General features: G+C 40.1%; 1 protein-coding gene across 6 annotated transcripts; it reads left to right on the top strand.

Annotated features, from left to right (window-relative positions):
• Positions 1 to 11,884: 11,884 nt before the first annotated feature.
• LOC133724319 (cysteine-rich receptor-like protein kinase 10) lies at positions 11,885 to 14,923 on the top strand. 6 transcript variants are annotated; one of them, XM_062151016.1, is made up of 7 exons: positions 11,885 to 12,673; positions 13,032 to 13,164; positions 13,324 to 13,445; positions 13,589 to 13,799; positions 13,891 to 14,128; positions 14,219 to 14,369; positions 14,462 to 14,923. In XM_062151016.1, the coding sequence occupies exons 1-7, from the start codon at positions 11,885 to 11,887 to the stop codon at positions 14,807 to 14,809; spliced, it is 1,992 nt and encodes a 663-aa protein (XP_062007000.1). In that variant the 3' UTR covers positions 14,810 to 14,923. The 6 variants fall into 6 exon arrangements, with proteins under 6 accessions (XP_062007000.1, XP_062006999.1, XP_062006997.1 ...); XM_062151015.1 differs by having other exon boundaries at positions 11,885 to 12,692; positions 13,027 to 13,164; XM_062151013.1 differs by having other exon boundaries at positions 11,885 to 12,710; positions 13,024 to 13,164.
• Positions 14,924 to 15,772: the final 849 nt, after the last annotated feature.

The following is a 15,772-nucleotide window of genomic DNA, read 5'->3' as shown; positions in this document are numbered from 1 at the left end:
GGAAAATGATCATTTACCCAATTTTAGCTTAAAAATTGCCCACTTACCCAAACACTCTAAGAGATCATTTCCCTAATACCCAATTATGTATTTTTTATTTATTTTTGGGACAATTTTGCCCTCTCCTTCTTTGTCACTTAGAGAGAGAAGTGATCGAAGACCTTGCCGAACTCCGGTGACCAATGGCCGGCCGCGGACTCAGGCGACCGGTGACCGGAATCCGGCTACCGGATTCCGAGTCAGATTTTATTACCCCCCAATAATACCCAGTAATCATATTATTGCCCCCCAATAACAAGTTTATTGGGGATCAATAATTAGTGAAAAATGAAGATGTTTTGAATTTTGAAAGCTTTCAGAGGTTTATCCAAATAAATAATCTTATTATTGCCCCAATAAACATTTTATTGCCCCTCAGTAATCTTATTATTGCCTTCCAATAATCTTATTATTGCCAACCAAATCATAATAAAAAAAGCAATCACTACTGGCAAAATTTCCTTCCATTCTCAGAGTTCACAGTTTACCACAAAAAATAAAATTTGACCACCCAGAAAATGTAGCAAAAAAAAAACACTAGAAATTGATTTGGGCACCCAGTAAAGCTCTGGGCACCCAATCACCATCTTCGCCGATCTCTTGCATCAGAAACAGTTCCTCCCAAGTACGACAACACCTGCAAGGGTCTGGGGTTGTGCGGTCGGAGGCGGCTCGGGGGTGCCATGGTCGTGGCGGAGCGATCGGGCTTTGATTGGACGAAGCCGATCTGGAGAACGTGTTGTTTGGCTGGGGTGGTGATCCATAGCGCGGCGGTGGCAAAAGGATGATGAAGGCGGTCTGGCGAAACCGGAGGGGCGATGCAGTAGGCCGGAGAGAGAGAGAGAGAGAGAGAGAGAGAGAGAGAGAGAGAGAGAGAGAGAGAGAACTAGAGGTGGAGATCGGGGGGAGGGAGAGAGAGAGAGTCTGAGAGGAGAGGGATGAGTTTCAATTTAATTAATAAGGGCTAAAATGTCAATAGATGTTAGATTGGGTAAATAGGGTTAAATAACTCTTAGTGGAGTAAGTGGGCAATTTTTAAGCTGAAATTGGGTAAGTGGTCACAGCCCCAAAGTTTTATATTGTTTAGTTATGTTCATTTTATATTTATTCATAATTTTTGGAATGATTATGTATAATTAATAATTTAAATTTCAATATTTGAAAAATTAAAAATAATAATAATGAAAATTTTGCAAAATCAGGTCATTTAAATTTGTTTCCTTTCTTGACCTAAAGGGGCAAATTGGACAGAACAAATAGTTAATGGACCGCAATTAACAAAAAAAAAAGTGACCGGACTGCATCCACTATTGAACTACGAAATTGGACCTTGATTTAAATTCCTCAAAAAAAAAAAACTTTCTCGATCATGAAGGCAATACAGCACTGACCGTATGTTGGTCATCGATTTGTATTTTTCATAACAATTCTGATACGCTAAAAACAAGCGCGCAATTTAACCCTGCAAAATGTAGTTGTCAGTATAGAATAAGTAGGGATCGTTCTAGCCGGGGATTGAGGGTACACCTGTCATTGCAAAAAACAAATAAAGAATTAATACAAGTGAAAAGTATTATTTACAAAAATAAAACAAAGAATAAAAATATATACAAGTTAAAGTAAAGAGGGGGGATTTAGAATTATAAATTTGAAAATTAAAATAAATAAAATAAAGAAAATGTAAAAACACATGTACAAGGGTGGAACCGTGGAACGCAAGGAACAAAGATCAAGACCACATCCATATGCAAGAAATCCGATTACAAATCCTATAGTTGATCTTCTATGTCATGAGAAAGAAGTTAACCATGTGAAACGTTAGTAAGCAAACGATTTCCCATATTTTACTTTCCTTCAATAATTAGTCTAAGCGAAAGCACCTAAATTAATCCTATTGAACATGCAATCATAGTCTAGAAAGCAAGCTACTCAAGAACACATTCAATGCATGAAGAACAAAGAAAGGATGTCAACCAAATTGCACAACCTAGTATGAAAAAGTTTATCTGTTTGCAATCCTCCTTAATTGATTTCGACTTTTGTCCAAAGCCTTCACTACTTATGATTTAGGTTCCCAAAACTATTAGTTGAATTGTTAACCTAAATCTAGCTTCAATTACATGCAATATCCTAAGTTGGCCACCAAAGAACATAAACATGCAAAAGTTTTCTGTAATTCAAAATCAATTAAGCAATCTCACATAAGCAACATAGGAATCAACATATAGAAATCACAACTTTATTTCAAAACATATAAACGGGCTTTAAACTTTGCCCTTAACGTCATGTTAACTAGAATTCATAACTCTACGAATCAAACAAAGGAAAACAAAAGAAAGTATGAAAAGTCAAATAGAACAAGGTTGAGAGAATGAATTTCTGATAATATTATTCTTCTCACAATGGAGGTATATAAAGAGGGTTACAGGAATACAATTGACGTACGTCTCTATTCTCTACCATACACAGAATAGGTAAGTACTAACTACGATATAATTACAATATATTCCATGACTCACGCTAACACTCCCCCTCAAGTTGGCGCATACACATCAACCATGCCCAACTTGCTTAGTGAGTCATAAAACGTCTTCCTGGAAACTCCTTTGGTCAGTATATCTGCAAGTTGCTCTTCAGTTGGAATGAAAGGAAAGCTAATAATTTTGGCATCTAGCTTCTCCTTTATAAGGTGACGATCAACCTCCACATGCTTAGTACGATCATGCTGTACTGGATTCTGTGATATGTCAATAGCTGCCTTGTTGTCACAATACAACTGCATAGTACTTTTGAGCTTGAAACCCAAATCACGTAACAAATTTCTCAACCACAGCAATTCACACACTCCGTGAGCCATACCTCTATACTCAGCTTCAGCACTAGATCGTGCCACAACTTTCTGTTTCTTACTCTTCCATGTAACCAAATTACCTCCCACAAAGGTGAAGTAACCAGATGTCGACCTCCTGTCTGTAATATTTCCAACCCAATCCGCATCAGTGAACCCACAAACCTCAAGAATGTTGTTGTGTTTAGAAAACAGCACTCCCCTTCCTGGAGCTGACTTCAAGTACTTCAAAATTCGCATAACAGCATCCATATGACTCTCACTCGGATTATGCATGAACTGACTCACCACACTTACTGCATATGCAACATCTGGTCTAGTATGAGCCAAATAAATCAAGCGCCCAACTAACCTTTGATAGTGAGCTCGATCAATAGGTACCTAATCTGGATACTCAGCTAAACAATGGTTCTGTTCAATAGGAGTATCAACAGGTCTGCAATCCAACAACCCTATCTCTGTCAGCAAGTCAAGAACGTACTTCCTCTGGCACAGGTAGATTCCTTCTCTCCCCCTGGCTACCTCAATTCCTAAGAAGTACTTAAGTTCACCCAAGTCCTTCATCTCAAACTCAGAGGCTAGCTGTCTCTGCAGTCTATCCATCTCAACAGTGTCATTGCCAATGATTACCATATCATCCACATAAATAATTAGAGTTGTTACCTTTCCTTGTTGATGTTTGAGAAACAAGGTATGGTCTAAGTTGCTCTGTCTGTAACCAACCTTCCGCATGAACTGTGAAAATCTTCCAAACCAAGCACGAGGTGACTGTTTGAGACCATACAGAGATTCTCTCAATCTGCATACAAAATCACCCGGAGAAGCAACTACATACCCAGGTGGAAGGCTCACGTACACCTCCTCGACTAACTCTCCATGAAGGAGTGCATTCGTGACATCAAACTGTTGGAGTGGCCAGTTTAAACTAGCAGCAAACGAGAGCAGAACCCGAATAGTGTTCATCTTGGCAACAGGGGCAAACGCTTCATCGTAGTCTATACCATACGTCTGAGTAAACCCCTTTGCTACAAGGCGTGCTTTGTACCGATTCACTGATCCATCTGCATTATGTTTCACTGTAAACACCCAACGACAATCTACAGCCTTCTTGCCTTGTGGTGGAGACACAAGTTGCCAAGTATTGTTCTTCTGCAACGCCTCCATCTCTTCCTCCATTGCCTTCCTCCACTTTGGATCCCCCAACGCATCTTGCACTTTGTTAGGTACTGACACAGCAGATATTTGATTCACAAATGATTCATATGACTTAGACAACCTCCTAGTGGACATATAATTGGCTACTGGGTATTTTGATTTGGCAGTAAGAGTAGGTTCATATCTTTTGGCTGATTGACCTCGAGTTGTCCTATTCGGTAACACATATTTCCCAACATTAGACTCACTACTACTAGTACTAGTAGGTGGACATACCTCAAATGAGTGATCTTCAGTACCAGGGAGCTGTGGGTCAAGGGTAGAAGCGATGGCAGGAAGGGCAGTTGTGTCTTCAGCTTCACTTGAAGTGATTGAAACTGGTGCCTGGATGTCTGGAACTTCTGGGTTTGGAGGTGACAGGTTGACAGTCTCAATTGGATACGTCAAAATACCTTATGCTTATGTGACTTCTTCTTCCCTTCCTTTTGATTCCTCTCCCTCGCCATGATACAGCTCTTCAAAATATGAATTCTCCCCCTGAAGTGTTGTATCTGAAGAGGAAAAATAGCTCATATCCTAAAAGAAAGTAACATCCATAATGACATAGTATTTTCTGGTAGGTGGATGATAACACTTGTACCCTTTCTGATAACCTCTGTAGCCTACAAATACACACTTAAGCGCCCGGGCATCCAACTTAGACCTTTGGTTTTTAGGAATATGGACAAAAGCAACACAACCAAAGACACGAGCTGGAAGATTATGAAATGAAGGTAAGGAGACATGAGATGCAAGGACCTCAAATGGAATTTTTCCTTGAAGGACACTAGATGGAAGACGATTGATAAGATGGGAGGAAGCGTGGACAGCATCGCCCCAAAGATATTTAGGCATATGAGCACTAAAGAGAAGTGCACGAGCCATATCAAGTAAATGACTGTTTTTCCTTTCGGACACTCCATTTTGTTCTGGTGTTTGTGGACATGTGGTTTGGTGAACAATCCCATGGGTTGTAAAAAACTCTTGGAAAACATGATTAACATATTCTCCCCCATTGTCAGAACGAAGGACTTTAATGGTGCTATGGTATTGTGTTTGAACAAGAGTACGAAAAGTTTGGAAAGCTGGAAAGACTTCATCTTTGGTTTTAAGAAGAGCAACCCATGACAATCTCGTACAATCATCAATAAACAACACAAAATATCTCATACCCGATACAGTGGGCTCTCTAGAAGGTCCCCAAACATCAGAATGAATCAACTCAAAAGGAATAACACTTTTATTAGAAATACTAGGAGAATAAGTAGCACGATGACTCTTCGCCAAAACACATGTTTCACAATGTAAAGCAGACTCATCCACACCAATAAATAGAGTAGGCATGGTTTTTCTCATAAGACTAAACGATGGATGCCCTAAACGGCGATGCCACAACCAAATTCACTTAGCTTATCAGAATTCGAAGTCAAAGCGGCGCGGGACTGTGCTCCTGGTTTCTCCCCTGCGTATGCCTGATCCAGATGGAACAACCTGCCCCTTAGATACCCCTGACCGATTATCTCCCTGGTGAGAAGATCTTGAAAAATCACATACATAGGATAAAAGGTTACGGAGCATTTAGATTCAGTGTTCAACTGTGGAACAGATATCAAGTGATGAGGCAAGTCAGGCACATATAACACATTATGAAGTTCTAAAGTGGGAGTAATGCGCACTAACCCTGACCCTAACACAGGAAAAGCCTCACCATTGGCATTAGTTACATAGGACACAGGTGGGGAAGACAATTCAGTAAAATACGATTTGTCATCAGTCATATGATCGGAAGCACCAGAATCAATAATCTATGTATCAGAACCAACAAAGTTAGAAACCTTTAAATCCATACCAATCTTACCACGAACAACTATAGAGGTTGTAGGAGCAACCCCACCTGCAGTATGATGATCCTGTCCGGTCACGCCATAGAAGTCTGGTTCTTGGATCAACTGAATCGCAGCCGCCGTTGCCTTAGGACGATAACCTTTCTTTTTGGGGTACCTATTCAGCTTCCAACAAGTCTCGCGAACATGTCCAAGGTCGTTGCAATAAGAGCACTGAGGACGAGGGCGGTTGGTGAAGCCTAGTGGAGGACCTTGCTGATGCAGGGGAACTGAACTCTGCTGCTGAAGGAAAGGTGGTTTGGCCTGAATGGCAAGGCTAGACACTTCAACCTGTGCATGTTTGACACTTTCCTGCTGAGACTCATCCTTACGGATGTATGTGAAAGCTATGTTCAGACTAGGAGGGTCTGTCATTCTGAGCAATTCTCCTTTGGCACTACTATGCTTCTCATCAATTCCTCTCAAGAATACATGAACCCTTTCCAGTTCCTTCTCCTTCTGGTACCACACAAGATCTTCCTGATTCTTGATCTTGCAGGGACGTTTCTGATCAATTTCATCCCATACATTCTTCAGCTTGGTGAAATACACAGCTACTGGTTGCCCATTCTGTTGCATACTGGCAGCTTTGCACATCAATTCATGAACCTGTATAAAATCAGACTCATTTGTATACAAATCCCCCAATGTCTTCCATATTGCTTCAGCAGTCTCACATTCTTCCACCAACTGTAGCACATCTTCAGTCCTGGCTTTGAACAAGATTGCCATCACAGATCCATCATCATCCTCCCACTTAGTATAGGCATCCACATCCTCCTCACTAGGAGCTTTAGTTGTTCCAGTCACATGCCCCATCTTGTGTATACCCCGAAGATGGACAGATACAATCTTCTTCCATGTTCGAAAATTGGTACCATTGAGTTTTGTACCCCCAAAAGAACCTCCATCTGAACTTCGGACAGAAACCTCAACCTTCTGGACCTCATTGATCTTGGAACTCTGACCTTCACTGTCATCACCACCCATTGCAATAATACAATAGCAAAAAACACACAAAACCCAAAGTATGCAGCGGAAAAAGAACAGAAGGCTCCAAAAATAATAATAATAACAGAAACTGTTTTTTTTTTTCCTTCCTTTTTTTTTTTTTGGAACCTCGGTTGAGACAGTGACGATGACAGAGCTCGATGACGCCGCGAACTGGACTAGAGGGGCCTGTGATGCGTTAGTGGGCTGAGGATGACGCAACTCGAAGAAGAACGACCCGAAGATGAACAGATGGATGGAGTCGTCGATCTGAGTCGTCTGAACCGAGGAGGGCCGACGATCTGGATCGGTCTGAGTGCTGTCGTGAACTGGGCAACGAAGTCGGAACTGAAGAACCTTGTGAGTTGGGTGACGGAGGACGGAACTGAGCAAGGACCAACGAGTCTGGGCGTTGGAGAACGAGCGACGGTTCTGGGCGATCTGAAAAACCGAAGGGTCTGGGTCGAAAGTGATCTGGAAACCGGCGGGAACCGACGGGTCTTGTCTGATGCAGACGAAAGCTTCTGATGCCGGATCTGATATGGAGATGACGTCGCTGAAGTCAAAGAAGAAGACACTGGTCGTTCTTTGACGGACGCCAAGGATGCAGACAAACGACGACGATAGTAACGCCGTTAAGAGGTGAAAAACCCTAACAACGGGGTTCTAACTCCTCAAATTTGGAAAAATTCAAATTATAAAACAAAGAGACAAAGTCCTCTCGGATCTTTGCTCTGATACCAAGTCAAATAGAACAAGGTTGAGAAAATGAATTTCTGATAATATTATTCTTCTCACAGTGGAGGTATATAAAGAGGGTTACAGGAATACAATTGACGTACGTCTCTATTCTCTACCATACACAGAATAGGTAAGTACTAACTACGATATAATTACAATATATTCCATGACTCACGCTAACATGAAATACACCGTGAAAGATGGATAACAAGCCTTGAGACGAAGAACTTGAAGATAATTGAAAGCAAGCAATCTTCTAGGGACGACACAAGGGTGGATGGCGGCTAGGATCTTGATGTATTGCATGACTTCTTCTCCTCCTTGGTTGAGAAGCAGAGCTTCTGAAGACTAGAGAATGGAGAGAATTTTTGGTGTTTAAAATTATTCTGAGGAGAGAGGTGTGAAGAAGTGGTGTAGAGAGCGGGGTATATATAGGGGAACGGCAAAGTATTCTCCAAGCTTCATGAATCTTCTTTTAATTTCCAAGAAATTTTCTGGTTGCTCCACACAACTTCAACCAATCAATTAGCGCCATGTCAGCCCTGCTATGTCATCCAACCAATCAAAAAGCTCCAAAATAAGTCCATAATCTTTTAAAATATATTATTGCCGAAATTCCCAAGATTTTATCTTATTTTTCTCTTAATTTTAAGCCAAAATACTCTTGAGTGAAAGTAGGAATGAATCTGGACTTGTTTTGGACCTTTTCTCCCTTAAATCTCTCCATGGCGTCATTATCCTTGATCCTCTCTTGATTTTGTACGTTAACTCCATGATTTCCATCCATTTTTCACGGCAAATATATATTCTCCCCAAAAATATCTCTTTTACGTCCAAAAACCCTAAATCAATTGGGCTTTTTCCCAATTTGCCGAAAATCCACATTTAATCTAGAAGGATCTTGGGCTTTCTTGAGTTTTCTTCAAGCCATGTGGTCTCCTAGTGCCTTCAGGACTCCTCTCTCAACGCCATTTTTCTTCATTTTTCCGACAATGCTTCCTAGTTGGCTTAGTTTTGACAAAGTTTCCTCTTTTGAACAAGATTTCCTGGTTGAATCAGGATTTCCTGGCTGGACCAGGAAAACTTCATTTCTTTGTTTCAACTCATTTTTGCAACCCTTGTGCCTTGCCTTAGCCCTTCCCAACGTTCTCTAGCTTTTTTTTCTCCTTTAGGCTCATTTCAGCTCCATTTGCTCTATGGGACCTAAAAATAGAAACTTTTATTAAAATTACTAAAAATATAAACTTCCTAAAGAAGAAGGATTTATTTAAGGAAATAATTAAGTAAATATGAGGAAATAACAATTAAAACGTCGCATTAAAATGCTCCTATCAAATTCATCAAATAATTTATTCATTGCAGATATAGTAAAAAAGTTCTTGACCAAAAGCACCAAAATGAGCCAAAATTATCCCACTTACCTCATCACCAAATTTATATTCCCATTAACCCAATTTAAAGGTAAATGGCTATTAAGCCCTCAACCTAATTAAATAACTATTATCATGCCACACACTCTCTCTCATCCCTCCAATCTGCACTCTCTCTCTCTCTCTCTCTCATTCTCCGATCTGCGTTCTCTCTCTCTTTTTCTCTCTCCTCTCCAATCTGCACTCTCTCTCTCTCATTCTCTTATCTATGTTATCTCTCTCTCTCTTTTTCTCTCTCCTCTCTCGCCGGAGTGAGTTAATTATAGTCGTATACATGGCTGAGGAACACGAGAAGCCTGCTGCCTCTGCTGTGGAGGCACCGTGTGAGGTGGCGGTGGTGGAGTCGGAGGCGCCGCCTGCAAAGAAGTTTGTGACCGAGAAGGAGGCTGTGCTGGAGCCGGAGGCCAAGCTAACCGAGGAGGTGGTCGAAGAGGCGGAGAAGCCTGCCAAGGCTGAGGAAGAGGGTGATCCTAAAATTGTTGCTCAACCGTCAAATTCAAGCTCTTCCAGCAAATTCAAACCTCGAAGAAGAAAGGTTTGCAACCATCAAAGTCGAAGATGGGAGGAGAAGAGGATGTGGGTGCCCAAATCAGATTTTTTTTTTTTTTTTTAAGTAATTGGGCAGAAGGAAAGAAAAAAAAATTTGAATGTCTATTGGAGGGCAACAGACGTTTTTAAATTGATATAATCTCTTTGTTTTTTCTTTAATCAAAATTTTCTTTGTCTAATTTTATGAAGATTGGTTCCCATTCGAGTTACCGAAAGTTCTATTGGGGGGCAATAGAGGTTTATTACCCCTCTATTGGGGGGCAATAAACCTTTCCTGCGACCTATGAAATCTCCGACAACCTCTTTGGGGACCTCCGGCCAGGTTTTCAGAAAAGTCCGGTGGACGGCGGCCGGTGACGGGGCTCCGGCGAAGTCTCATATGGTTTCTCTCTCTCCATGTAACAAATGGGTGAGGGTAAAATAGTCTTAAAAAAACAAAAACTAAAGAAAAAAAAACTTAATGGGGTATTAGAGAAGACTTCCTTAGAGTGTTTTGGATAAGGGGGGGAATTAAAAAACCTTAATAGGGTAAGTGGGAAACAAATCTTAAAAATAGGGTAAATGGACAAAAACCCAAAAAGAGATTCTATTATTTAAGGGCCTTGGGGTTAGCTCAAGTGGTCATAAGATGTTTAAAAATTGGGTTAGAATTAAGCTATATCAAGGTTCGCAATTGATTTTTAACCTTGTTTTTGACAACTTGGTTTGAATATTTGCAAGTTTATGATTATGCTCCATAGGAGTATATACTGGCTTATAAATATTAGACATACTTGTTGGTGGAAGTACAGATCGGTACTTTGAATTCTAATCCATAAAATAGTTAACAATAACAAATCACGTGGCATAGCGCGGGTGCTATTTTTAGTGAGTTTAATAGCTTATGAATTGACATAAAGTAAGCAACATGATTTTTGGAATTGGCTTTACTATTTTCACAGATTGTGCACAGGTAGGTACGGTCATCAATCTAACAGGTTGAATCACAATATCACATTATGACCATGTAAACTAATCTTTTCAGACTCATGTATTGATTCAGAACCTAGTTAGATCCGAGAAGCATTAGAGTAGGGTCTTGGGTCTTCAAGAACTCCTTGGTGTTGCAAAACGAAGGCCACAGATTAAACGGATCCCGAAACAGCCATGGTTTCTATAGACAGCACCACATTATTTGTTACGTTCATATGTACGTTTTACAATTCGGATGAAAAAGTTGAAGTCAAAATTTGAATAAGCTTCCTTTCCTTTCCTTGGCCTTTTCTTTTAGAACTTCGACCAAGATTACGCGTTATAATCGGCAAACAATCAATGATTTATTCTTCGTTTTCTTCTTCTAAAGTGTTCATCTAGTCTTAAAAAACCTCACCATTACGTAGTCTAGTCTCTAACATTTGATTAAAAAACAGTGCGAAATTTCGAAGGTCAAAGAAACATTTCAATATGCAGGGAACTTAGAAATAAAGGTCTCCTTGGTTCAGGGTTAATTTGATTTGGCTACAGAGACTGGGTAAAATTCTTATTATTTGACACATTCCACCAGCGGCGTTCAATCCCATCTTAATCATCCATCTACTTCTGCAAGGAAATCCCAGAAAAGTACGGGAGTGTATCATCTTTGAACACTGCATCTATAATGTGCATATAATACTGTTGAGAGTCACTTTATATACACCGACGTATTCATGGGATTGCCAGCCAAGGCAATCGTTCTTGTTCCAATTTCTCGATCTTCAGCTAGCATACTTTTTTTGATTTGTCAATCACACGATGTCCTCAAAGGCTTCTTAGGCCCAGAGACTAATCCGTACTCGAGGGATCTTAAGCTAGCATACTTAAATTGCTTTCAAACTAATAGAAATAAAGTGGTCAACGAATTGTTTTAAAGAAAACTTAATCAACAATAAGTTAACAAAATGATTTCGAATTCTTATTTCTATGAGGGTACATACAAATCATGCGTAATGTGGTACGTACAAAAATGATTTATGTAACATTAATTACAAACAAAAATTATATATCTCCGAGTTTCTTTGGCCACGGCATTAACCAAATGATCTTGACCAAATATTCGGCCACCCACCAATATTGTATATTATCAAATCCTTTAGATATGCGCTGACTAGTCATTATTTCACATGACTGCTTAGTTAATAAAATGAGATTTTCCAGAACATAGTTAGCATTGGGCGAACTGCCACAATCACACCATGACAATGGTTTCCTTAACAACTCTATTTTTCTCTTCTCATGTTCTGTTACTCCTGATCACTCAATCCCTTGCTCAGCCAGATCTCGCAGGCCATTTCTGTTTCAATGGAAAAGGTAACTACACCACTAATAGTACCTACCAAACAAACCTCGACACCCTTCTCTCCTCCCTCGTCTCCACCAATGGCAACGGCTATGGCTTTTACAATTCATCCTATGCTGAAAACTCAACCAACCAAGTTTATGCAACCGGACTTTGTAGAGGAGATGTTGTAGCTGATACTTGCCGTAGCTGCCTTAAAAACTCCAGCCTTGAGCTCAGAAAGCTTTGTCCTAACCAAAAAGAAGCTCTTGGGTTTTATGACACTTGCATGTTACGCTACTCAAACCGATCCCTCTATGGCCTCATGGAGGATTATCCTCCTTTCACTTTCGTGAGTACAAGAAACTTATCATCATCGGAAGTGGAAAAGTTCTTTGAAGATCTTGGGAATCTATTCCGAAGATTGAGTAGTGAAGCTGCAGCAGGTGGTTCACTTCGTAAATTCGCAGCAAACAACACTACGTCAGGTTTCAAGACAATATATGCACTAGCCCAGTGCACGCCAGATTTGTCCGAGGAACTTTGCACTGATTGCTTGGCTGGTGCTTATGGAGACATCCCAACTAACAGTTATGGGAAGGATGGTGCCAGAATTGTTAAACCAAGTTGTAACATTCGGTATGAGATTTCTCCCTTCTACGACCTTGAAAATGTGGCACCACTGCCATCATCGCCACCAATATCTGCGCCTTCACCATCAACCAATACCACAAATTCAGAAGGTACGGTACACAAGTGTGTTGCATTTATGTGATGATTTTTTCGCACATTTGCTGTTGGTTTGTCTTTCTATGTGGTCACACTGCGTAGTTGAGCTAAAGGTGATTAGCTTCATATTATGGCTAGATCCCTCTGTGTGTGTTCTGTGATTTTAGTAGTATCTCCATAAGTTTTTCGGTTCTGAAACTTTAGTAGATGGTATTCTGGTAACAAGTCATTATTTAATTTGATAGTCATGGTGATCTATCAGTGTAAATATAACCTGCAGCCCTGCAGGATGCTTACAAAAAACATTAAGATCTTTGATTTTGGCAGGACCCCAGAAGAGTAATAAGTCGCGGACCATCATCCTAGTAGTTGTGGCAGTCACAGTTTCTCTCGTACTAATTGTATGCATCTGCATTTATTTAAGGGTAAGGAAGACAAAGAAAAACCTTGATCAAAATAAACTTCCAGGTACTCCTCAAACAAAATGAACTCTTGTGACATTTATTTTCTACTTGATTTTGGGGAAGCCTATTGTACTAAACATTTAAGTTTAATTTTGTTACAACTGCTTAATTTTGGACATTGAACTTTTTTAATTTTTGTTCAATCACTCCTCAGGTGCCGAAGATGCAGATGAAATTAGAAGTGCAGAATCCTTGCAATTCGACTTTGGCACCATCAGAGTTGCTACAGATGATTTTTCTGAAGCAAATAAACTTGGACAGGGCGGTTTTGGTTCTGTTTACAGGGTACAGATATATTACTAGCTATATGGATATGAGCAAAAATATCAATTATATGCCAAATTTAGCCTATGTATTCCTAAAGTGTAACTCATAATTTTTTTTTTTTTTTTTTTTTTTTGCCTATTTTTGTACTAAAACTTCTTCAGGGTAAACTTTCCGATGGTGAAGAGATAGCAGTGAAAAGGCTCTCTATGGATTCTGGACAAGGAGATTCAGAATTCAAAAATGAGGTCTTGCTAGTAGCTAGGCTTCAACACCGAAATTTAGTTAGACTTCTCGGTTTCTGCTTGCAAGGAAACGAAAGGCTTCTTGTCTATGAGTTTGTTCCTAACTCAAGTCTTGATCACATCATATTTGGTATGATCCATGTCTGCATTTTTCTTTAACTTGGAAAATCTTTTGATTCAATTACGCTGTAACATCAAATCTTCCTTTTGTCCGAGTGTAGATCCAATCAAACGCGCACAATTGGATTGGGATAAGCGTTACAAAATCATAGAAGGCATTGCTCGAGGGCTGCTTTACCTTCATGAGGATTCTCGGCTTAGGATTATTCATCGCGATCTCAAAGCTAGTAACATCTTAATAGATGCAGAATTGAACTCCAAAATTTCAGATTTTGGCATGGCAAGGTTGTTTGTGCTTGATGAAACACAAGGCAATACCAGTCGTATTGTGGGGACCTAGTAAGACCAGGCAGCAGGGCTTTTTATATCAATAGCTTTAAAATTTGATCCATTTTAGTTAAAGCTGACCTTCTTCTTGTTCAAATGCAGTGGATATATGGCTCCTGAGTATGCCATGCATGGACATTTTTCCGTGAAGTCTGATGTCTATAGTTTTGGTGTGTTGATCTTGGAGATAATAAGCGGACAGAAAAATAGCTGCTTCCGTCAGGGAGAGAACATGGAGGATCTTCCAAGCTATGTAAGTAAAAAGAGATATATTGTTCTGGTCCAGGAAAAGAAAATTTCACATCTGACTTTAGATTCTTATAAAAAATGCACAAATCAATGCAGGCATGGAAAAGCTGGAGGGAAGGAACAACTTCAAATCTAATAGATCCGACATTGACGAATGGTTCAAGGACCGAAATCATGAGATGCATTCACATTGGTTTGTTATGCGTGCAAGAAAACATAGCTGATAGACCAACCATGACTTCAGTTATTCTCATGTTGAATAGCCACTCTCTCAGTCTCCCGGTACCCTCAGAACCAGCATTTTTTATGCATAGTAGTGTCGGATCGGACCTGTCCTTGGGATGGGAAAGTAGTTCAGGAGTAACAGCGTCCAAGAGCAACTTTGTCTCGGTCAAAGTACCTGAAAATGAGGCTGCATTAATCTCTGAAGTATATCCTCGCTAGCTTGAAGATCGATAATCTGACATTACCACCACGTTTAGATCATAATGTAATTTATTTAGTAACCATCTTTTTGTTGGATTTTGGTCTTAATTCTTAAGTAGTGTGGTTCATTCATTCATTGTCTAGATTCGTGCTAAGTAAGACTTTGATATAGACACAATCAAAGAAGAGTACAAACTTAGCTATATATATGAAGTTGGTTTTGCACTGGCTCTGCTTTGCTTATTAACTTTTCTTGATCATGAAGGCATGAAACACTGACCATCTAAATTAAAGCAATTTGACACATATGTTGGTCACCGATTCGTATTTTTCCTAACAATTTATTAATTGTAAAAATGTAAATACATATTTTGGTAATTAATAAATTTGATTTTCCTATCATCAACTTGAAAAAATATCCTTAGTTTGCCAAAAGGTATTGGAGAACAAAACACACAGAGGAACCAAGGAGCTTCAGAAAACCCGGAGCACCCAGAAGACCTAGGTTTTGAGAATTTTTCTTGTCCGGCGGCGCTCGGGATCGGTGATGGTTTGCCTTGCCGCTAATAGGCCGCTGCCGGACGGGACTTGCTATTTGCTCAGGGAGGTGTTGGGAGAGGTGTTGAAACTCAAGGATTTGGACGGGTGGCGATGGTGAGGTCCGAACGACATCTCTGGGTGTGGTTTGTGTTGTGCAAGGATGGCAAGCTTCGGCGTGTGCTCTACAGATCTGGGCGGCGGCAGGGTTCCAATGGGGACCGGCAACGTGGTTCTGAGGAGCTGTGCGGCTGTCACGCCCCGAATTTTAAATACAATTAAAATCCGAAAACATGAATTATACAACTTAATAGAATAAACGTCCTGAATTTTTTTCTCACAACAACCACACTTCACAACTCTCAATAATACATCTCACAATTTACAAAGCTGTAAACTGAAACAAAAACTCTAACCCGCACGATCTCCGCCTTGATCTTCCTG

This window comes from Rosa rugosa, chromosome 1 (assembly GCF_958449725.1).
Source record: "Rosa rugosa chromosome 1, drRosRugo1.1, whole genome shotgun sequence".
NCBI classification, from domain to species: domain Eukaryota; kingdom Viridiplantae; phylum Streptophyta; class Magnoliopsida; order Rosales; family Rosaceae; genus Rosa; species Rosa rugosa.
This window is presented reverse-complemented; position numbering and strand designations above follow the sequence as displayed.